Consider the following 23,066-nt stretch of genomic DNA (forward strand, 5'->3'; position numbering starts at 1 on the left):
AGGGTGGATTTGATCTGGTGGCCGAAGCTGAAATAATTTACCAGAAAACATCCAGGGTGACTTTTGTGAATGCATGAAAGGGGCAGGTCATAAGAGTGTAATGAGCACAGGGAAGCTGGTAAAGAGAGACTGATACCGAGAAAAGCCCATGAAATGTCCCAAGCTCTTGGAAAGCCCTTAGGCAGTCCCCGCCATTTCAGGGCTGTGTACTTCCCTAGAGAAGTCAGGAGCATGGGGCACCTGGGGTACAGCATCACAGGGAATGGGGAAGAGCAAGTGATAGTCCAATGTCTGCTGCAGTTAGTTTGCAGAGTCTGGGCTGTGTCCTACATGTGGTGTTTTCGTACTGAGGTTCTGTGCTGTGAGCGCTGGGTGTGCAAGGCCAGGCTTTTCTCCAACTTTACAGGTTAGGCAGTTAGGGAGCTGAAATTCTCCATTTTGCTACGGGGTTGTAAAAAGCAGCACCCTGCTTTTACCTCAGATGCAGCTGACCTATTTAGGCATTGGTTTCTTGCTGGCTAAAAAAGTTGACAATTAGTGGCCACGGAGCTAAGAACACAAGTCTGATAGGAACCAGACCAAGACATCCAATTCATTTCCCATACATCACTCAACACAATCTGGTGGTGATGGCTTTTCCTGAGTAACTGCATGGATTGTATTCAGTCCAGCATGAGTAGGCAGGAATCTGTACAACATAATCTCAGCAATCCCATTGGCTCTCCAGTCACCTGTTTACACATCTATTTACACATCTGTTTATCATCTCTGACTTTTCGGTCTCAAAGCCCAGATCTTGCATTTCCAGATTCAGGCTTGATCCACATTGGAAAGTATGGATGGTGTGCCTGTATTCAGCGGTGGGGGAAAGAACACTTTTAATTGATGCATAGTAGTCAAGGCACAAAAAAGAAAGATATAGCATCCTTTTGCACAACAGTTTGTTTGGGGAAGTGATGTAAACTACCCTGGGAGAAGCATCTCTTGCCAATGAATGTATGCTTTTCTGCCAAAGCCCTTAGGTATAGTCTAGGAGTAGCGTTCCTGAGGTGCCTCGTTCAGGGCCCAAGGACTTCCGTACTCCTGTGTGCACAGCTGCCACTCCTGCCAATAAAAGTGTATAAAATTGGGGGATACAATTTTTGTAGTTTCACAGCATCAGCTGTACTGCGTCAGGCGAGTGGTAGTGTGAGCCAAATAATTGCAAAGAAGGAGATGTGATGCATGCACAGGTAGGGAGACCCATGCTGACCTGAAGAATAATGTGTGCTGCCTTCTCTTGGACTCAGATCTTATGTGCTACAAGGATGTGGTCTGAGACCCATTACAATGAACTATGGTATTTGGCTTTGCCAGTTTTTACGGGGATTAGTGCTTTGGATCAACTTTTTTCCAGCTAGATGATTTTTAAGGTCCCTTCAAATCTAAACAGTTCTGTGATTTTATTCATAAAGGCTAACTTAAGGCTGTGTAGTGAAGCTGAATCTTCGTGGCATTCATCTAGCCTCAGGGAGGCACAGGCTCCTCTGGGGGAAAACTGAGAAGCAAGAGCCTCTGAAAAGCAAGTTATCACCTCTCAGTTGCCTTCTCTCTTTTCCTCTTGGAAGGCGGTTATGAAGATCAGGCTCACAAGGCTCAGAAGTGCCCTTGCAAATATCCCCCTCTCTAATCACTTCCTGGAATTTTCTTTAATCACCAGTAAAATGTATTAGTGGTAGCTTGTGTGTAATGTTGATTGCATAGTTTAAATGCATAATCCGAGGGCAGTTTGGCAAAAGAATCAGAGAAAGGAGACAAATACACATTGCCAATGAGAAGTAGACAAAATCCATACAGTTGTTTTCTGAAGTGTGATTATTTTTAGGCTCTTTCTCTGTGAGTGTATGTATACACATGCACAGACACACAAAATCATAGATTCTTTTCATTTTCTGAGAATAAGGATATCTGTGTTTTTTGAGATGCACTTGATTAATATCTGCAGACCTTTTTCTGGGGATTTAAGAGAACAAGAAAAAAGTAAAGCAAAATTGTCACATAGACGTAGACTCCCACAAGCTAGATTTTGCTTGTGAAAGTTCCAACATTGTGAAATTCACAATGAACAGGTTGCTTCTCTGGAGTGCCCAAATTACATTTCCATGATGATTTTGAAATAGTTAGTCAAAATATAGCAAGGCACAATTCAGTTTCTTTTTGGGCCTACTTGTATTAAACTAGACAAAGAGCTACCGCAGTGCTGTCACTAAGCTTGTCATCCTTTTTCACATCTTTCACTCTCTTTTTTTACTCTGCTGTATAAACAGCCCAGAGTTCTGTCCTGTGATACATCTGAGACTTTTCTTCTTTTGGCTAGTCTCTTTGAGATTTTTGAGATCAGCAGTTTCTTCCTGAAGTTGAGGAACTAAGCAGTCCTCTGTAATTCACATGCATGGATGTAACTGACAGGTGTACAGCCACCACCTTGTCTTCGAGCAGTTGAACATCCTGTTGGCCTTTTTGACGGACACCTTACAGTGGTGGTGTATTACATGAATCGATTCTGATTTTTTTTTCCAGAGGAAATAACAGGTGTATAATTTCCCAGTTCAGCTATATATAATTACATATAATTTGACTTAAATAGATCTAGACTTTCCACTGCTCCAGTCTCTCAATCTGAAGCAATGTGTTGCTCTTAAATGCTATTTCTGGACAGGATCTGAAAAGGATATTTAAAAGTTAATAAAGAGCTTGGGGTAGGATGTAGAAGATGCCAGATAATTCACTGCACATCTCCCAAATGCTTTTGGGTAGAAAGAGAATTCCTGTGTTTTCTCAAAAGTCGCTTTGCTCTCTTCTCTTCTCCCCTCTCTCCTCTTCTCGATATAGGCATTCACATGGGGGTGGGGTGGGGAAAGTTAGTCCGATGAGAATTTGCTAAAGCTCAGCTAATCATTTATTAAAGCAGTCCCTGGCTTGCCAAACTTATTAATCTCATTAACAGGGAAGGAGGGCTGTGGTGCATGGTTAGCTGAAAGCACTGTGTTACTAAGTGTACTTCGTTCACGAGGGAAAGATTTAAATATTCACTGTGTCACTGTTTTGTCCCTGAAGCTGAAGTAACGTGATGAGTCACTTGGATCAGCTCACGTCACATGCTGATTTTGGACACAGACTGCGTGGGGTCGGGCGTAGAGTACAGGCCTGACCTGGAACCGTTCATTTTTCAAGGTGTTTGTCGTGTCTTTTGCGTTCAGATGCAACTGGGGAAGCATGGGTCTCTGGAGAGGAGAGAATAAGTCAACGTCATCACTTGGTTCACCTTGAGAAGCAAGTGATGACATTCTCTTAGTGCTGCGTGGCCCCCACATTTCTGTCCCCTTGGTCCCTGGGAACAGGAGGCCTGGCAGAAACGTCCAAACTGTTGCTTCTTGAATTATCTCTCTGCCTGCCCCTCAGGAAAGTGGAGGAGCTACCTCATGCCCCTGCCTCTCCCGTGGAAGCATCTTGTTGGGACCTCAGCTGTGCTTCATGGTACTCTGGAGAACACCCACACTTCAGTGTTTCAATTTGGGTCCAGGCACTTCTGGCAAAACTAGCAACGTATCCTGTGCAACTTCCACGTGGCACAAGTACGATATTCATAATGTCATGCATTCATTATATGCATAATGTAGCATTGCTGTGCAAATGCCGCAGCACCCTTGTGTACTGCAAACCTTCTCATAGTAGTCCCCAGGGTCAAATCCTGCCTAGATCACTAACTCTTTGTTAGTATCAGTGACTGTCTTGCCTCTCTGAAATATGCCTTCCCCTAGGTTCTGTCCATACTGTATTTTTATCCCCTGACTGGTGTTTATAGACTTCATTGTGATTTATAGTTTGGACATAGATAACTTGTTGAATATTCAGTGTTGGTCCAGCCTCTTCATTTTTCTTTGGTTCTGACTCCTGATCATGAGATCTTTGCCGGCTTTTGCTTTTCAGGTCTGCAGCTGTCTCCAGCTTGACCTTATCCCTTCATGCCTGCTGTTGTCATGCTTTTGATGAATTTATTGCTCTCAGTCTGCTTTAAGCTACAGTGCTTTAGTCTATGCCTTTTTTTTCCCCATCCTAAAGATATCTCCTGTCATTTCACTTTCTCTTGCCAGCTTCCATCTCCTTTTCATTTCTAGTTTCTGGAGTGGGTGGTTTATTTTTGCTGACTCCTCTCTACATCATTTCTTCATCTCCTGCAACCTGGCTCCAGCCCTTTGAAGTTATTTTGACCTAGGCTGAGACACTTTCTTCAGCTCCTTCCAGCTGTCCGTAAGCTTCCTGGTTCCATGATTGTCTTCCTGCTTATCCTTCTGCTTCCTATACTTAACCTGGTAGTTACTTTTGTCTGTTTTCTTCTTTCTTGGCATTTGCCCTTCTCTCCTACTGCTTCCCGACATGAAGAAGTCTTTCTTTGTCTTCACTCTTTAATTCCTCCCTAAACTTTCTCTAAGTCCATCAGTCCCTCCTGATGTTGTGTAAACATCCACTGCTGCTTTCTTGTCTTGATTGTTTCCATGTGTCTTGTCCTCTTTTTCACTGTGCACTCTGGGCCTTGGGGTGTATGGTAACTGGGTGTAGGGAGCTTGCATCAAAGACATTTCCCGTACTGAAACTGGTTCCCTTTTCTCATACAAACCACCTCCACCAGGCCCTGCTGCCCCTCAGCTGCAGAGAGTTCTTCTTTCTGAGGTACCCCACTGCCTTGCTCCTGGGCTGTTTCTGTGCCGCCACAGGCCGGCACATCCCTGCTTGGGAAAGTGTCAGCCTGTGTTTCCAGTGTTGTGGAAGTGCTTTCTCAGGCATTGCTGCCTGCAGCGCAAGAAGGGGAAGGGAAGCAATGAAGGGCACGCGTGGGAGGTTTTGGCTGTTCCTCTGCGGGTAGATGAAGTACCTCACTCTCCCGAGGGCTCTCTGGCGGCATTGCTTACTGACTCTCGGCTTCTCCCTAAGCTACACAAGGATGTGGCGGCAGTCCCATGCATCTTCTCTGAGGCCTTAATACATCAGCTCCAGGCTGCAGCTCTTCTGTCGGCTGGTAGATAAACATTACGTGTTGAGATCCATCTTCTCCCTGGAAATGTGAAAAACTTGAGTGTTTGGGCCATTTTTCTCTGCACCTCCCACATGGAACAATTTCTCTCAGTGCTACACGCCAGCCCTGGCAGGAGCTGTGCAATTTGGATCCACTCTTTTATGCATCTCTGGAGTTTGGCAGAGCAAGCAGCACTAAGTGGGCACCAGTGTACAACGGGCTGGGCCAGGGACTGTGCGCTGCCCAGCTTTCAGGGAGGAGGTGTGATGCCACAGAAATTGGGAGGGGGGTAACTTATTCTGCATTGGGATTGTTATGAACTGAGGATCTGGCCCCTCGGCTGCCCTGCCTTAGAAGCGGAGTATGGCCATCCCTAAAATATCTCTTCCTTATCTGTGAATCTGCCACAGAAGCCATAAGTCATCACACCACTGTGTTAGGGTCTCTCCAGAGGGTAGGGATTTGAGCCTTCAGCCCCATTGTGCTGCATTTTTCTTTGTGGCTGTAGCCTGAAAAAAGCAAACATACTTCTGCTGCCAACAGCCCTGCTTACATACATTGAGGAGTATTGCACCCTAGCACCTGAAACAGATGGACATTTTAATTTTATGTATGTGGGGAGAGTGACGCTATGATAAAATGCAGTGGCTCCCTCTTCAAGCAATGCCGAGGCATATGACACTCATGTTTTTTGTCTTTTAGCTGAGGTGGAAGGGTTGCGAGTCACCGTGCCTGAGAAGAAGAAGGTGGCCATGTTGTTTCAGCCTGCTCTGCTTCGCTGCCATTTCTCTACTTCTTCCACCCAACCAGCTGTGGTACAGTGGAGGTTTAAATCTTACTGCCAGGACCGGATGGGAGAAGCTTTGGGTATGGTGACTTCTGGTTTACAAACAATGAGCAAGAGGAACCTGGACTGGGATCCTTACCTGGACTGTGTGGACAGCAGGAGGACAGTCCGCGTTGTGGCCTCCAAACAAGGATCTGCCGTCACTATAGGGGACTTCTATAAGGAAAGAGATGTCAGCATTGTCCACGGTAACTCTCACACCCCAGTGATGCTTAGTGGGGGGTGGAACTGACCCTTAGCAATTCGGGGTACTGGTGGCTGGCAGTAGTTGTTCAGTTAAGTCCCTTAGAAAAGGTTGCTGGAAAGGAGCTGTCTTATGTCAGACATTTAGGATTCAACCAACCAACCCTGGACCCAAAGGTCATTTCCTTTGGCACTTCCTTTCATCCAGCTCCAAGTAGGTCTCCAACCCTGTCACATTATTCTTTTCTCGTTGATGAAGTGGAAGGTTTTTATTCCTGACTTCTGTGTATTGCTCTGTATCTAGATTTTCCTTAACAAAGGGGTGCCAGCAAGAGAGGTATAAATTCAGTCTCTGCAGGCTAAGTTTTTCTTCCTTACAAACTCCACAGTTTTTTTTTTTTTTTCCCAGTTCCGAAATGCCAAAATTACCCTATGCCTTGTGTTTGCTCAACTCTGGACTTCACCAGCTTACCCTGTCATGAACCTAAACCCACACGGCCTTGGGCAGTGTGAAGAGAAGAGATTTCTATGGGGTGAAGTCAAGTTGGGTGGAGATGTGGGGGTGGCAGGGTCCTTAAACATTTGGTCTGGGAGGCTGTGTGAGAAACCTTCTCCCTTGAAAGTACAAGGCTTCTGCTTGACTCAGGAGACCCTCTAGCTATAAGTGGAGGCTCCTTGGTGTAGAGACAGTGTGATCAGCCTCAGCAAGGAGGAGTGTTTTCCTTTGTCTCCCTGTAACCTTTTCGGTGGATGACTGAAGTGCTGCAGAGGAGGCACCATCTTCTTGCATGCCACAAATCCTGTTGGGACCCCAGGGCTCACGTGATAGGAAGGACAGAGGGTGACATCAGTTACCCCTTCTGCTCTTGGTATTTGAAGAGCGAGCTGCCTCTGTGGAGTTACGTGTCTTCCCACTTAGAGACACAGAGTCCTGAGGCTGTTGTTTTTTCCTGAACACTCTGATACTCTGGATAAGGTTAACCCCCCTTCTTAGTAAGGAAATGAAATGCATTTGAGACACAGAGACGGACCCAGTGCTTTCGACACTTCACTCTTCCTATAGGTGTTGGAGGGAAAGCCTGACTTTTCTTTTTTACCTTTCAGATGCAGACCTTCAGATTGGGAAGCTGATGTGGGGAGACAGTGGGCTCTATTACTGCCTTATTATCACACCAGACGATGTGGAGGGCAATAATGAAGAATCAGTGGAGCTACTTGTGCTTGGTAAGCCCTCTTGCCAGATTGCTTTTTCAGCAGATAGCTGATGTGTCTTTCCTTCTGCTCTCTCACTCTCTCTACATATCTGTGCACCATGTTACTATGGGTGTAAGATTTACGCAAAGCAGTCCCTGCACTAACTTTACTGTTGCCTTGCACCTTGTGCAGTCATTCACACCTAGGCAAAGTGGGTGGCAAACACTACCAAACCAGAATAGTAATGTTTACACCCACACTGCTCACACGTTACACAGGCGTAAATGACTACAGAAAGTGCAGGGCTGTGGAAAGTCAGAACCCTTGTTTTTAAGGCATAAAACAAGAAACTTGCAGCAAAGTGAACACTTGAGACAGTTTTTTAAAAATAGACACCCAGAAGACACCACATCATATGCTTTTTGCAGTCTTTTAACATCCTCTTTGTGCTGCTCTTCTGACCTGGGAGAATGTCAAAAAGCCCATGTTTATCTGCTTGAGTGTGTCAGTTTGAGAGATTTTTCTGTCTGCCTGATTATGCTTGTCAAGTTAGAGGTGCAGTTTCACAGTCACCCTAATCAGGTCTAAGCGGGTGCTGCCACTGGAAAAAGGACCTGTCCTCTCTGCAGTATGCACGCTTGACTCTGTTTGTGTTGAGCTCCCTTGAGCAGTGTGGTGATCAGGATCAGTTTCTTTCCTATTTGCAGGGTTAGCTTTCAGTGATGGCTTCCACAATCCAGGTCACTGTAAAAGTCAAAAAAGCACCCATACCAGCTGGAGGAGGAAAGCAGAGTAGAATGGGCCTTTCAGGGACATCTGTTGACGCTGCCTTGGGCCAGCTGTAGTACTTCACCCCTAGACTGTGCCAGGAGAGTAGAATGAGTTTTTTCCAACTTAAGGCTTGCTGACACTAATGTTTATCTGGTCAGCATGCTTGCTTGGTTCTTGGGTGTACAGATTCTGAACCTCCTGTGAAGGAATTGTTAAAAGCTTGGGTTTGTAGTGTGTACGTGATACGTAGAGGGATATGGTGGAATATGTTGTGTCAAGTGCCCTTGGTCTCATGGCTAGGGTCAGAGTTTAATTGGCATTTGTATTTGGAGCGATAGTTGTCATCACAAAGTAAAACGTTGAATGGCTTGGGTGAGTGACTATAACAGTGCCATCACCTCCACTCACCCCTTCAGATGTCAGTCAAGCAATGGACAATTGGAGAATGGGTCCCTCCAGAAAACGGTGTCATACCCCTGTGTAAATCCACAATGTGACTGTGTATCTACGCTAGTTAATAACAAACCCGAGACTGACCTTTGTTAGTTCAAGTGAGATTATCTCTGCCAGGTGGCAGTTGTAGTTCTTACATAGCCTCTCTGGAGGAGCTGTCTGTGCCTGCATGGTGATGGGCTGCTGAATTTTGTCCCTTCTTCACTTTCCTGTCCAGGATTTGGTGTCTTCTCTTATCTGTGTCTACAACTCCGCGCAGACACCAGTGATGAAACAGTGCCATGGTAACAGGAAAAAATCTGTTTTTCAGTGTATACAGAAGACTACGTAGGGGGAAAACAAAGAAATCCCCTCCTGAAGCTGGGTTGATGATGTCCCTGACCCCACTTCATTGTGGTTATGTTAGGAGGAAACACATAGCTTAGGCTGCGTTACATTGACCACATCTGCTTTTCTGTTCCCTACATAGAGCCTGTGGGTCTGACCTTGCACTTTGTGCAGCACTCTGCTAAGTTTGGCAGCAGCATGAAAGCATACTTGTCGTGGGTATACTTTGTTCTGCCTCATGCTGTTTGGCGCAGCTTGTGTGTATTTCTTTTCTTGGGTAGTGTGTACGGAGGCAACATTCCAGCTTTTGGAGCGACTCCAGGTTACCTACCAATTTTTCTTCCTTCCTTCCCATCTTATTATTTTCCTTATGCCTTTGCTTGTGTTTTTTCTTCCCTTTCCCTTGCCTCTCCCATTGGTGTCTAAAAGAGGAGGAAGAAGCAGGCAGTGGTGAAAATACCATTTCTTAATATTCTGCCATCTTCTGGGACAGTTTTTATTGCATCCCACTGCTCTGCTAGGTATTAGTGACTTGCAGGGAGACAGTGAGTACAGATGTAGATCTAAGTGATTCCACAGTCCTAGGGGAAATGTGGCAAAAGTGTTTTGTTTGCTGATCTTTGGGTGGAACTCAGATTCCCTATTAAGGTGGTTGGAGCAGTGGAGGGATAGTGTCTGCAAGAGACACTATAGTTCCCACAGCACATTGCTGTTTGCTCCCTGCTGACAGTGGTCTTTCAAATATAAATTACATTGCTTATTTTGGGGCTGCTGCATGATTTAAGCATAGATTCAAATTTTGAATAGAGCAGAGGTTCTACCTGCTCATGTTATCAGTCAGGGGAGACAGAAAGATCAGAATGGAAAAGTAAATAGGAAATAGGAAAATATCCCTTCTAGTTGTTCCATATTAAGAAACGAGATGAAAGGTGTGTTTAGGTTAGAGAAAGAGACTGCGGGACAGGGCAGTTTAATATTATGTAGAAACCTTGAAAGATCTGAGAGGCAAAAATGGTATCTACCTAATAGCATCAATAAATTAATGGAAATTTACTTAGCTAGAAGTGGAGGATCCTGGTTTTATACAGTGAATTGCAACATTAAAAATTGTTCAGAAGCTGCTTTATCACAACTTAGAGCAAAATCCAAAACCTGAGTAAATTACGGTATTCCTTTTTTAATTATGGAAGCAATCACAGAGACTTCTGTCTCTATTCACAGTTTTTCCAGTGAAGTCTAAGTAGCCAGTCAGCCTGGGTCATGATGGGATTACGTGTTGAGTTTTGTCACCTGGTTGTGTCATGTTGACACACAAAGTGGCTGGACAACTCTAGGTAGCATCAGAGAATCCTGTGTGCTGTCTTCATTTCAGGCCTATTTCAGAAAAGCATATAAGCTTTTATTTATACCCATTTGTGCTTAGCAAAGCTGATAGGATTTATAAAGCATACCTGATGTTAAGCATGTGCTTATGTACTTTGCTGAAAAGACCATTCAGTAGGTTTTGCTTAGTCAGGGACTTTAGCCCTCTCTAAGGAAATTAGTGTAGTCAAGGGAAGAGGTATAGTAACCTCTGTGCCTCAGAAACACAGGAGATTGGCTGGTAGAGAACCTACTGCAGAGTAAGGAAAGAGTTTAAATTTAGAAGTACTATGACACTTCTATTAAATATTTGTATTTTGATGGCATTTGACATCTCCAAACAGGGTCTAGCATGCTGGAAACTGTATGAACTCTGCTATGCTTCTGCTGTGGCAAGACTAGTACAGAGCTTAGCAATTCTACAACAGGAGTCAAGTGATGCTCTCTGTGCTCATGTGTTTTACCAGAAGTGTAGAACCTTTTGCTGACATTACAGCTGGGCTAGTGAATCCATTTGCAACTTTGTATGTTTTTATTTTTTAGAACTAATGTGATTTGAATCAAAAAGTCTGAATCCTAAATTTAAGAAAGTCTATGTTTGTCTTAGTAGCTATCAGCTAAGTATCCTGCTTCTTGAAACACAGACGGTGCTGTTAATGAAATTGTTATTCGTAGCCCCTGTGTACTGTTTTTTATATGAGAACGTCAGTGGGCTTCAGTAAGGTCATTCATTGCAGCCTTTGTTGGAGGGAACAGGAAGTGTACCAGTACAGTGGATGCAGGGTGCCTGCGTAACCTTCGAATCAGAAGTACAGGGCAGTGTCAGTCCTAGCTTCCTGTGACCCAGTTCACATCAGGAAGCAGTCTAGCTTAATTGCAGGGGATTGCATATAACCCTGTAAGCCTTTCTGAGAGACAGAATTTACTAATTAGGTGCAGGGCCCCATGAAAGCAGCTATACTGCTCCCTTCTGAAGCTGGTACAATGGAGAGCAATGGCTGTGGGTATAGCTAGGCACAGCTGGCTACCCTGAAATACATGGCTCTGTGCAAGCTTGGCAGTGTTTGCATTATGAGATTTTACATAGTTTAGACACGCTTCACAAAACAGTGGCTTCATTCCCAAGGACATGTCAAGTTCCTGGAAGAGGCAGGAAAGTGATCCACTAATCCCAGTTGTTGGTTTGATACTTTGGTTTGTTATCTGTGTGCTTTGCTAGACAGCTGTTGCCTGCTTTTTTTCTCATTTTCAGCAGCTAGTACTACCTAAATTATGTATTAGTGAAATATTATTTTATAATTAATCTTTTAGAAGCTTCAGCTTCTGCTATTGTTATGCTTTAAATAACAACAATTAGCTCTTGAGGTTTTTGTTAATTTCCGAAGTCAGCTAGCACTTAACATTGGTAAACTGACATCTTTGGTAGTCTGTATTACCACCCAATATTGATATAGGCTAAACCCAAAATTTACCAAGTGTAACGCCCATAGGTAGGGAAGAGTGTAGACACATGTACACACACCATATTGCACAGTAATTAATGTACTAATAGAGACATGTGTTGGCTTTCAGAGAGGATAAATCTCTGCTGGGACGTGTGTGTATGGTGTGCAATGCTAATAAGACAGTTCTTACTCAGCAAAGTGACTCAATGGCTGGTATAAATATAGCCAGGTTTAGAGTTTCTTGTGTGCCAGGAGTGACTGTATTATAAAAGTCAAGGCAGTTTCAGAGACGGAAAAGTTCTTGGCAAAATTTTGCCTTACAAGACAATGGTTTAAGAATTTTGCTCTGTTTCACTGAAAAGCTGCCAGTAGCATCCAAGCCAGTACTTGGTCCCAGCAGCTGGCAGAGATGATGGTGCTGCTGGCTGTGTGTTGGGGATGAGGGGGCCAGATCTGTGCCAGAGAGGGGTCTGTGAGCAGCCTCACAGCAAGGGCTCTCTGACCTCGAGCTGTGCCTTCCTGACCAAAGGTGGGAATTGCCAGCAGGCAACGGAAGTGAGTGGCACCGGAGCCATCTGCTTAAAAATCCAGGAAAGGCATTGAGGACAGGAATGCTGCTGTTGTCCTCCCGCCCCCAAAATGCTCATCCTGTCCTCTCTGCTGCCCTGCACCTGACCACTGCACTGCTGCCTTTGTCATCTGTGTCCAGTCCCCCTCATCCTAGCCCGGGCTACTCCTAGTTATATTTCACGCCATTTAGAAGTGCTACTTGTTGCCAAGGTTTTTTTACCCTCCTTTTCCTCCTTATTTGCCAGCAACAGCCACACGCTGCTCACAAAGGAGACTGGCCCGAATAAAAGATCTCCGTTACTAAGGCAGCCATGGCAACAGCCTCCTTGGAGGTCTTTGTTGCCTGCTAAAACTTTGATCTCCAAGAAGGGCTGCTGCTGTTTCTCCCGCCAATTGAAGAGAAGGACAGGAAGAAACTATAAAAGTTTACTCCAAGCAGAGGGAGCATAGAGGAACTCATTGCAGCGCCATACTCTCCCAATAAATCTCACAGCAGCTTCCTTAGACGAATATCTGATTTACAAGGGCCACACTTCCTCTCCTGTCCTTTCCAGCCTCCCCTCAGGGCAGTGTCCTGTGCCAGGAGCCTCTTGCCGTGATGGGGCTTGGTAGATTTTTCTGCCACTGAGGAAGAAATAGTTCTGTCTGTAGCTGCTGCCTCCTGTGGTCCCACTGCTGCAGGTAGGGCTGCAGAGGCAGCCCCCGATGGGGAAACCAATTCAACACTTATTCCTGTATTTTCTCAATATTTATGACATTTATGCAGTTGCCAGTATTTACCATGTTCCCCTATTTACCCAGTTGCCATGTTCCCGCCTGCACCTGTGCCTACTTTATTCATGTCATCACTTATTTTCAGCTGCACTGCTTACCCTAATTATTTTTGTGTCTCTTCTCTGCAGACTCTCTGCTAATTGTCTGCTTGACTCCAGGTCCTCCCTGACCTGCTGCTCTTTGCTCTCCAGCTCTGTCACGCCCCCTCTGGCCTATGAATCCCTGTCCTCACCTCTTCTGTATCTCTGCACCTTCTGGACCTGCTCTGCACCCCCTCAGCTTTTCCCTCTCCCATTCCTCCTCCTCACCCTCTCTTGCTGTGATCTGCCAGGGCAGTCTGGGGGCTCACAGGATCCCTTGCATTTTTTGGGGCAGGCTGGAGTCTGGGATGTGTGAGGTGCCCAGTGAGAGGCTGCTGTGGGTGGGTAAAGCCCTGCAGCAGCACGGTGGGAATAGAGACAGGAGCGTGTCCCAGATCCGTGCTGGAACAAGGACGAGCTCCTAGCTCCAATGGAGCCACGCGGGACAGCCCTTATAAATGGGGCCATCATCTATTCCCTCTTTGCCCCGGGGGTGTCAGCTGGGGCGCGGTGGTGAGATTACTCAGCAGCTGTGCCTGGCCGTGTCTTGGAGTGCCAGCCGGCCTGTTCCTCGGGCGGGCAGGGCCGTCGCGCAGAGGTGGTGCAGCCAGATGGTCTCTTTGCAGGACATTTTACTAAAGTGTTTTCTCCCCACCAATTGCTTTGTAGCCCCAGCCCTCCACCTTCAAGTTTCCTCTAAAAAAAAACCCACACAAAAACAAGAGAAGTGAGGTTTGCTTAATGCCCGCAGAAGGAGCAGCCTGGGCACAGAGAGGTGTCCATGATCACTGTGACCTCCTCCTGACTGATGTTTCAGATGCAGGTCCAAAGGGAGGCCCTGCTCACTGAAACCCTGTCCTTGGCCCCGGCTTCGAGCACCGTGCTGCCTGGGCTCCCCTCTGCGGGCTACCGCCTGGCTTTGGGGCACGGCTTTGCCAGGCCAGACCTGCAAGGGGCAGGCAAGCGAGAGTCAGTGGCGGCTCATGCCCCCTCCAGGGCCGCCCTGTCTCCAGGGCCGCCCTGTCCCTGCACTCTCGGACTGGCTGCTTTTGTTCCACGTGCTGCTGGCGGTGAGGGTGGGAGGAAAGTCGCCTTCAGTGAGGGGCAGTGGTGGGGAGCCTCCCATCACTGTGGCAACCACGGCTCAGCCATGTCAGCAGCAGCGCAGGCTTGTTGGCTTCACACGCTAAGGGGGATGCGCACGGTGGGGGAAGGGTTATCAGGGAATTCATTTGGTGCAGGACGGGGAGGGGGGGAGAGCTGGGGTGCACTGAAAGCTGCTGGGGGCATGACTGTCCAGGGGTGGGCTTTGTGCTTGTTGGCTGCCAGTCAGGGTGGTCAAGGCGGCAGGATTTAGGCTGAAGTGGGATTTAGGCTGAGGCAGAGTTTGGGCTGAGCAGCAGCGTCAGGCCCTCCCAAGGGAGCGAATTCCCTGAGCAGATACTCAGCAGAGCTGAGTGAGGCTGTACAAGCAGGGAAATACTTGACTGCTTGTAGGTGGCCCAGAAGAACTGCTTTGGTTGTCTTTGTAATGGGTTATCAAGTTCTCAAGCACTGTTATTTTTGAGGGATGCTTCATCCCCTTTGAACATGTGGTTCCCCCTGGGGATCAGGAGGCACTGTAAGAGCCAGCACTAGCAGGGACTGAGGCTCTTTGGTAGGTTCAGAACAAAGCAGGTGCCTATTTGGACTCATGAGATGGAGCTGCTCACTTACCTCTGGTACCACAAATCCCAGCCCTAAATTAGCTGTGTACCTCCAACTATTTGTTCATTGGCATCTGCTGAAAATAAGGAACATATTTAGTATGCACATGGAGCATAATGTAAATCTACCATACTGTGACATAAGGCAGACTTTTGGTACATGTGTTTGCAGTCCATTTGTGGCACCCAAGACTTAAGCCACAGGTACGTTGCATGTGTGCGTATATCTTGTGAGGAAAAATCATACATGAGCACTTTCCTATAAGAAGCTAGCTGTGAGCAGTTTGGACACTTGATCCTTTCAGAAAATGGACTGCAAAGAATGTCACGAAACTCTTTGTAAATGTAGATGAAAATGTTGTAGTAGACTGATGTCAAGATTCCTGCTTCCGAGTAGTAAATGAGGAACAATTATCTGAAGGATCAGTGTATCTTTTGCTAAGGCTTCAGGAGCACCTCATCATGATGGCGTTACGGTGAGTACTGCACAGCTTTGATGGGTTGCAACTAGTTGCAAAGCGCTGCCTGCATTCAGAGGATGTTTATTATGGCTCCAGCAGGCATTCTTATGGATTTTTGATCTCTACAGAAGCTCTGCTGAAGCACAGATTAAAAACAAAGATCGGAAATTTGATTATACCATGCTTCAAGAACAGACTAGAGGCCAAGGAACTTGGGATCTAGTTCATCATTGTGTTTGAGTGCTGCTTAGTGCAGGACCTGAAGGGCATGTGGGGAGGTTAAAGGTAGCTTTCTACCACGTTTGCACTGGCTTACCCTTAGCTGATTCTGTTATGTTATATCTACAATGTATGTCTCTCTTCAGAGTGCAGCTCTCCTCCGTTATGCATGTGTTTAAAAAACCTAGAATGATCCTGGTGCTATATAAAAGAGTTGCAGCACAGCTGAACATAGGGCTGTTCTACCGATGCACAGGTGTGTGTAAATTACAGCTGAACACCATTTGCCCAGACATTCAGTGCCAAAACAGGCACCGAGATGCCTTTGGGCTTGTATTTTGTTCGTATTAAGTTATAAATTAGAAGTTGACTTGCCCTTTTATTTTTTTCTTTTCCTATTGCAAAGTGATTCCACACATTTATACACTAATCCTTCCCCAGTTGGTTTGGTGAGAGTTGGCCTTGTATCACACCATCTCACCAAGTGGCTCGTGCATCTTGAAATAAGTAGCACATACTCACAGTCATGCTTCAAAGCTCCTTTCCTGGAGCTGTCTCTGCGGTTGCAGAGCCCCACATGGAGCACCATCCTCTGGGGTTTGGATGCATGTGGCTGACTTGTCAAGGGCCTTGGGTTAAAGATGTTTCACATCCATCCAAACTACATCAGTACATGTTTAAAGTAAACAAAATCCTTCTGTTTGAGGGCTGTTGTGCATTTCCGTGAGCTTTTTGCACGTGTAACTCCAGAAAGATATTACCATGTAACCACGCTAAGGGGATCTCCATCTTCTTGTAATTTTGCGCCTAGATTGGAGAAACTGTGTTCCGGATTCTTTCCCACAGCTCTGCCGAGAAGGATAAAATGCAAGGACACAGAAATGGCAGAAGTGCAGAGGCAGAGGCATTGAGCAGGATGACATCTATGGTTGATAGGAGTTCACTTAAGAGTACAAGTGGGCTGATGAGGAAGGGGACTGGAGGCTAAGGCAGGGGCTGGGGAGTGTGGTTTTTCTTGCAGTAACCTCTCTCCTTGTTCTCCTCCTTCTGTCTTTTCTAGGCAGGACAGGGCTGCTTGCTGATCTCTTGCCCAGTTTTGCTGTGGAGATCATGCCAGGTATTCAGTCATTTCACCCTTCAATCACCCAGTCCTCTGTCATCTTGTCTGTTTATCCTTCTGTAGCATCTTCATGTGGTGTACGTTTCACTCTTACGTGTGTTTTATCTGGGGATAAAAGGAGAAAAGTCTGTCACTGGGAAAGTGTGTTGGGCTGAGATCCAAGAGAGCTGATGCTGGGACTTGGGGGAGGAATGGCCGTGCTGGGAGCCAGCATACAGAGATGGCTGATGTCATGCCAGGATCAGTGTGAGAGCAGAAATGCCAGCGCTGTTCAGGGTAGGTTTTATATCAAGCTCTTTGCTCTCCCCCTACTACCACAAAGGTAACACTGCTCCAGCCTGCGTGCCCGTATGGCTTTGTACGTCAGCTGCTTTTGTGCAGCAGTAACTTCCGCTCCCCAGACCCTATCCTGTGGGTACCGTTGTAGCCATCACCACAGATGGTAGCGCAGGAGGTGCTAGAAGTAGAACACTGGTTAGCAACTCAGTGGCACAGCCCCTCTTGTGCTGCATGGCCAGGCCGTTATCTAGGTAACACCAGGTGGTTGGACCAGACATAAAAGCTCTCTGCCCATGATAAATCCCTTGTTAGCCAAAGTAATGAGAGCCACCAGATCTGGCACTCCTTGCAGAGGAAATGGAGACTGTACAACAGATTGTCCTTGAAAGGGAAAAGCTGTGAGAACATTTAGCCCTTGAGTCATCTGATCATCCCCTGACAGTGCCCAAGGAGCGTTTCTTTCACACCTTTGTGCAAAAATGCAACTCCACATAAATGTGTGAAGCTATTTTCGAGTCTGTCCCAGAGATGCAAACGGAGAGAAGGCAGACACTCCCCCCACCTCCAGTGTAACCCAAAGCTCCTTGGAAGTTCAGCAAGGCAGGAGAGGGATTGGTCTTCTCAGCATAGACAGAAGTTGATTCTCTGTTGCCTAACACTTTTTTTTCCCCCACTATTTAAAGTTCTATTGAATGGGTATAAAATTCTTGTGTGTTGGCCAGGTAGCTTTTGATACCCCCACTGCCTAGATATAAACAACAAGAAAGTGTAAAAGGCAGTGGCAAACCACATTCCACCTGTTAGTATTGCCTGTTACCTGAATAAACAAAAGCAGATGCTTCTGCAAGCACAAAACAGTAGTTCCCAGGCACCAAGGACGCATAGTATTTAAGCTTGGTAGACATTAGAATTTTGGGGTTATACAGTTGTATCTAGAAGGGCTGTGACAGAAGGTAACAGTTGTACTGGAGGAAGGCTTGGGGAATTGCAGGTAAAACTGTTTGAATCCCAGTTTTGTGCATAAAGGAGGAGCCAGCAGCCTCTTTTGCTGTTTTTTCAAGCTCATCAGAGAAGCAAATGGTCTACCTTCCTCTCAAGTAAAATCCCTCCTGCTTCTTAGGTCCCTGTTACTGGGACGCTGATTTCAAACATCCGCTCCTGGTGCTGAGTGAATATCTTGCAACGTGTAATGTACATACTAACCTGACCTCCTTTTATACTCCTGGAATGTTTCCAGAAATACCACAGATACACTTACAATGGACGTGCTGTTCGTTTTTTTCCTCTACCAGGCTTTTATCCTTTATGGAGTGGTTGTGAACTGTTCACTAATAGCTCTGGAGATCTGACATCTGAGCTTCATTGTGGAGCTGTGGCTGGCCACTTCTGTCGTGCAATACTATTTCACCTTCTCTGTATCAATGATGGTCGTAGAGAACAAGATGAGAACATGACAAAAGAAAAAACAGTGAGCTGTTGCCCTACTCAGATTGATATAGATTAGGAAGTACAGGACTGGATAGTCTGGCTCGCTATCGTGCTTGCTATCCAGAGCTCCATGTAATTCCATCCTTTCCATAAATTCAGCAAGCCTAACAGTAGTCTGGATTTAGCCTTTCTCTCTCCCATTGGATCACTTTCTTTGATGTGCTGCTTCTAGCTTCCACCTACATTACTTATAGCCTGTTTATGCCTATTTATGTAAGACCTTTAATACCTGCCTTTCCTCCTAGCATATTTACAGGCAGCAGCAACGTTTGCTCTCAGCTTTCTTTTTAGTAGACTAACACAGTGAGCTTCAGCTCTCCTGGTGCAAGGCAGGCTGCTGAGTCCCTTCATCCCCTCACATCCCTGCTTTGCATCAGCTCCAGCCTGCATTAATCTTTTCTTGTACAAAGATGACCCAACTGTGTAACACCAGATGAAGTTACATGGAGGCCTTGTATGATGGGCATTGATACTTCCTTAACGCTACTGGAAATTCCTCCTCTGCTGGGCGTAGGATGACATTTGCGACTTTTTGGCTGTATTGCATAACTGGTTACAGTTGTCTTAAGATGGAATAGTATACTTCCTTTTCTTTTTCAGTTGTTTTCAACTAATGAAGTCCTGTTTGGAGCAGAAATTGTTCCTAATCTTTGAACATGTGACCTTGAAAGTATTGCTGCATACCTTGAAATTCAGTATATTGCTGCATTTCATGTTTCTTATTGTAGGCCCGAGGTCAACTGGCCCTTTCTAGATCATATCCCAGTCTTCATCTTCAGTGACAATGCTTCCCTTCCCTGCCCTTATCCTCAAGTACATTAACACATTCTTGTTTTCCGTGTCAAGGTCGTTCATGAAAATATTAAATAAGATGGCTCCTAGAATCACCACTTGAGGAACTGGATCAGTAATCTCCTCTCAGCTCTTCCTTTTCCATTCATGAATGCTTCCCTCCAGCCATTTTCTTATTCATTAGATAAATTTTTCTCAGTGTGTAGTAACTTCACAAAAAAAAAAAAAATTCCACAAGGACCAAAATTATCTGCAAATTTAAATGAAGTTCATCTGTTTCAGCCAAAAAAGAAATAAAATATTCAAAAAATATAAAACATTTCACTTGACACTTCTGAAATGAAGTGTTTTGATTTGTAAATGCCAGATCTTTCGCTGACATGTTTTAAAGGAAATTGTAAATTCTAGATTAAAAATGGCATTTTAAAAAAGGGAATTCTTTGTACAAGAGTTAAGGAAAACTGCAGCAAAGCAAAGAATTTTACTTTTGTTCAAACAGAATGCTGTGGATGAATCAAAAATGACACTTTTTATTTTTGCATTTTATTGAGAACTAAAAAGTCTTCTGTTTTGATTGTTCTGAGCGGAACATTTTTCCTTGACTTTTCAGCTTAGCGGCGCAGGTGAGAAATGCGCTATTTTTCCAGTGTGAGTCTGTATTCACATTGCAATCCTTGTATCAGTACTTCTACATCTTAAATAATAATGTGCCAGGAGACCCCTTAGTGAACATTGGACTTTTGTTCAGAAACAGTGCTCTGCTGGTTTTTTTCCTCTGGGATAGGGGTAAACCCTACCTCACTGCCAAGCAGCCCCACCGCTTCTTTCTTCGCTTTCTTACCATCTTTCCAAAGTGGTTGAATGACTACCTGGGTACACCTAGAGTCTTTCCCCACAGATTTTCCCTCACCAGCCATCTGACTTCTAGGTAGGTTGGTGCATCTTCCTAATGTAAAACCAACTCCAGGTCTTCTATACATTCAAAGTCTTGACATTTCTTTGTCTGGATGCATTCACTGACCATTCCCTTAAGCCAGGGAGTAGCCATGTGGCAGTATGCACAGCGCTGTGCATGCAGTCCCCTGCAAAGTGCAGGGTGGCCAGATGCAGAGCTGGGAGCTGCCCCGGCACAGGCTGGGCACCTACTCCTACCATGGCTGCTGCTACTGCAGATTTCCCAGCAGCAAAGTTTGAGAAACCTTTTCTTGCTCCCCTTCATGTTCAAACCCCATCCCGTTTTTTGTGGACCAGCTCTTCTGTGCTTTCAGTTATAGGGTGTTTTTCAGCCATTCCCTTTTGGGGCCTGGCAGACATCATCTGAGGCTTCAGTGGGGGAAGAAAAAAAAAGTGGTTGTTAGGTTTCTTGGCTGGCTGCAGCGCCTGAATAGGATGTTCATTCCGCACATTCAAAAGAATAATTGCATGCGTGGGCCTAGTTGCGAAGGGGCAGGCCTGGCTCATTTACTGGGCTATTTATAGCGTGCTTTTCACCATCGTTTGTCCCATTAAAACTGGAATGTGGGTAGGGAACAAACACACAAGCAGGGCATGAACATGGCCAGGAAGAATGAGTCTTTGATGAGATCCAAATGCTAATGGGGTATGTCCTGCGGCATTTGTGCAGGTCTGCCGTGGGGAGAAGGGTTTCTGTCCTGGGGAACCAGAGCTCCTGCCTGCTGCTCACCTTTCAGCCAGCCAAAGACATCTCAGGAAGGGACTGCATTTCTGTAGCTCCATTTCTCACTGTCATGTGCCATTTGTGCTTCAATACAGAGGGGAACTAGTCCTAGACCAGCGGGGAGTCCAGTTCTGTTATTCACCTATCTGTTTTGCCCTTATGCTCTCCCCTGGGAGGATGTCACTGATGTTCTTTTCCACAGTGATGTGCAATCCTGTATCTCCCTTTCTCCTCTTGTTTTCCAGAATGGGTCTTTGTGGGCCTGGTGATCCTGGGGGCGTTCCTGTTCTTCCTCCTGGTGGGGATCTGCTGGTGCCAGTGCTGCCCACACAGCTGCTGCTGTTACGTCCGCTGCCCCTGCTGTCCTGAGTCCTGCTGCTGTCCCCGGGCACGTGAGTGACCCTGTCCAAGCCTGGCACAAACCTTCTCCTGCACTACTACTTCTCCCTGACAGAACAGGAAGAGAATCTGCTAATATTGCTTCCTTTGCACCAAGCACTTTGCTTGACTGGAGAACTAGTTCTTAGGGAGTGAAGCATCTGACCTATTGCTCAATGGTTGAGCGGTCAAAGTTAATTAAAAATGTCATTCCCTGAGCCCTCCCTGCCTTGGCAGCTGTGCCTGTTTCTCCAAAGTGTCATGCTCCCAAAGTTGTTGTTGTGTCAGTGAATGTTGCAGGTCAGAGCTAGGAGCATCATGGGAGGTTTCTTCCTGGCAATGCAAAGCAGCTGCCCTCTACAACAGTGCAAAATCCTTGCAACCCAGCAAGGTTCCTGATCAGGCTCAGGCAGATCTGTCAAGTTTCATGAGCCTCATCCTTGCTGCTTGAGTCATCAGTTGTTTTAAAAGCTGAACTGCCACTAAATCATGGCAGCGGCAATGCTGGCTGTAACATGCTGAATGTCCTTTGGTTGCTGGGCACCTTACAGTGCTCATCTGACCTGCCATGTGCATTTTTTAAACTCCCCTCAGTGCCCTTTGAGGCTTAGAGAAATTCAGATTGATTCTTGTAATTTCATTTGTCCAGTTGTCTCCTGATGGGTTGTCACCAGTGTTGGTGATGTGCAGGTTTCAGCCATGTGCCATGTGGGTCTGTGGGAGACTGGTGTGATGCTGACTGCTGTTTTTTTTCTTTTTCAGTGTATGTAGCAGGCAAGGCAGCAAAAGCTGGGTACCCTCCTGCGGTCTCCTCCATGCCAGGTCCATACTACATCCCCAGTGTTCCTGTAGCTGGTGTCCCATCTCCTGCTGTGCTGATGGATAAGTCGCACCCGCCTCCCTTAGCCCCAAGTGACTCCGGTGGAGGAAGCCAAAATGGTAATTTGCAGTGCGAGGCACAACATTCAGTCCTCTTACTGGGAGCAGGGCTGGGAGAGAGAGGAATGATTGTCCCTGACAGAGTGATATGAACAGAACAAACACAGAGAAGCTGCATTTTAATCCTGGCTCTGACAATGACATTTGCATCCCTTAGGGCCACATGTTCCAACTTTTCTAGTGCCATCAGCACAGTGTCAGTGTGTGGGGGCCTAATTAGGTCAGCAGGGAATGGGAGGCCAAGTTCATGCCCGAGACTCCTCTTCTTACTGCTGCAAACCTTACTTGAAGAGGAGAAGAAGATTAAGTTGATTTCAAGGGAGCAGAGGGAGTGGTTATTTTTCCCTTAGAGCTCATGCCTTGCAAGCTGCTTTATTTTGGTAAACTATTCTTCCTGCCCTCTGCAGGCCACTGCTTGCCTTCTGACAGGAGTTTTTGCTGCAGCATGTTTTACTGTCCCTGTGGCATTTTGGGTATGGGGACATGCTCCCTAAGCGTTTCTGCCCTAGAGCATTTGGGGCTGGACCCCCTCCCCTACCTTACAGAAGTCAGTAGGTTGCTTCTTTTTTCAGCCTTTGCATTTGTGAAATGTGAGTGATAAAAGGCTTCTAACTAGAAAGGAGTTGTGGATCAATGTCAGACATAGTGTATCAGTATGATGACTCTATCTTGGTGAGGGTCACTTCTCCCTCTGCAAAGGAAGCTGCTGTCAAGGAAAAACGGATAGCTATTTAGCCACATGCTGGCATTTCAGGATCAGAATGGCTGTATAAATTCAAACACACCGCAGCAGAAGTGACTGTTGCCAATGTAGCGTCACCATATTTGACACAGAACGTTTGCTGTTGATCCAATCACGTGCGTGATTTCAAAGCACCACACTAGATATCAATTGTTAATTTGCTTATGACAATGTGTTGATAAGACACTTCTGAAAAGACAAGATC

At 46.0% G+C, this 23,066-nt stretch overlaps 1 protein-coding gene across 1 annotated transcript in view; it reads left to right on the forward strand.

Moving 5' to 3' along the window:
- Positions 1 to 2,100: 2,100 nt before the first annotated feature.
- Positions 2,101 to 23,066, forward strand: part of ILDR2 (immunoglobulin-like domain containing receptor 2) — a 29,718-nt gene continuing 8,752 nt past the window's right edge. The window contains exons 1-7 of the mRNA XM_010085407.1: positions 2,101 to 2,122; positions 2,357 to 2,382; positions 5,761 to 6,088; positions 7,188 to 7,307; positions 16,506 to 16,562; positions 21,048 to 21,194; positions 21,943 to 22,119. Of these exons, the coding sequence (XP_010083709.1) occupies positions 2,101 to 2,122; positions 2,357 to 2,382; positions 5,761 to 6,088; positions 7,188 to 7,307; positions 16,506 to 16,562; positions 21,048 to 21,194; positions 21,943 to 22,119 (877 nt within the window). The remainder of the gene's footprint in view (positions 2,123 to 2,356; positions 2,383 to 5,760; positions 6,089 to 7,187; positions 7,308 to 16,505; positions 16,563 to 21,047; positions 21,195 to 21,942; positions 22,120 to 23,066) is intronic.

The sequence above is a fragment of the Pterocles gutturalis genome, unplaced genomic scaffold, assembly GCF_000699245.1.
Source record: "Pterocles gutturalis isolate BGI_N339 unplaced genomic scaffold, ASM69924v1 scaffold3630, whole genome shotgun sequence".
Lineage (NCBI taxonomy): Eukaryota > Metazoa > Chordata > Aves > Pterocliformes > Pteroclidae > Pterocles > Pterocles gutturalis.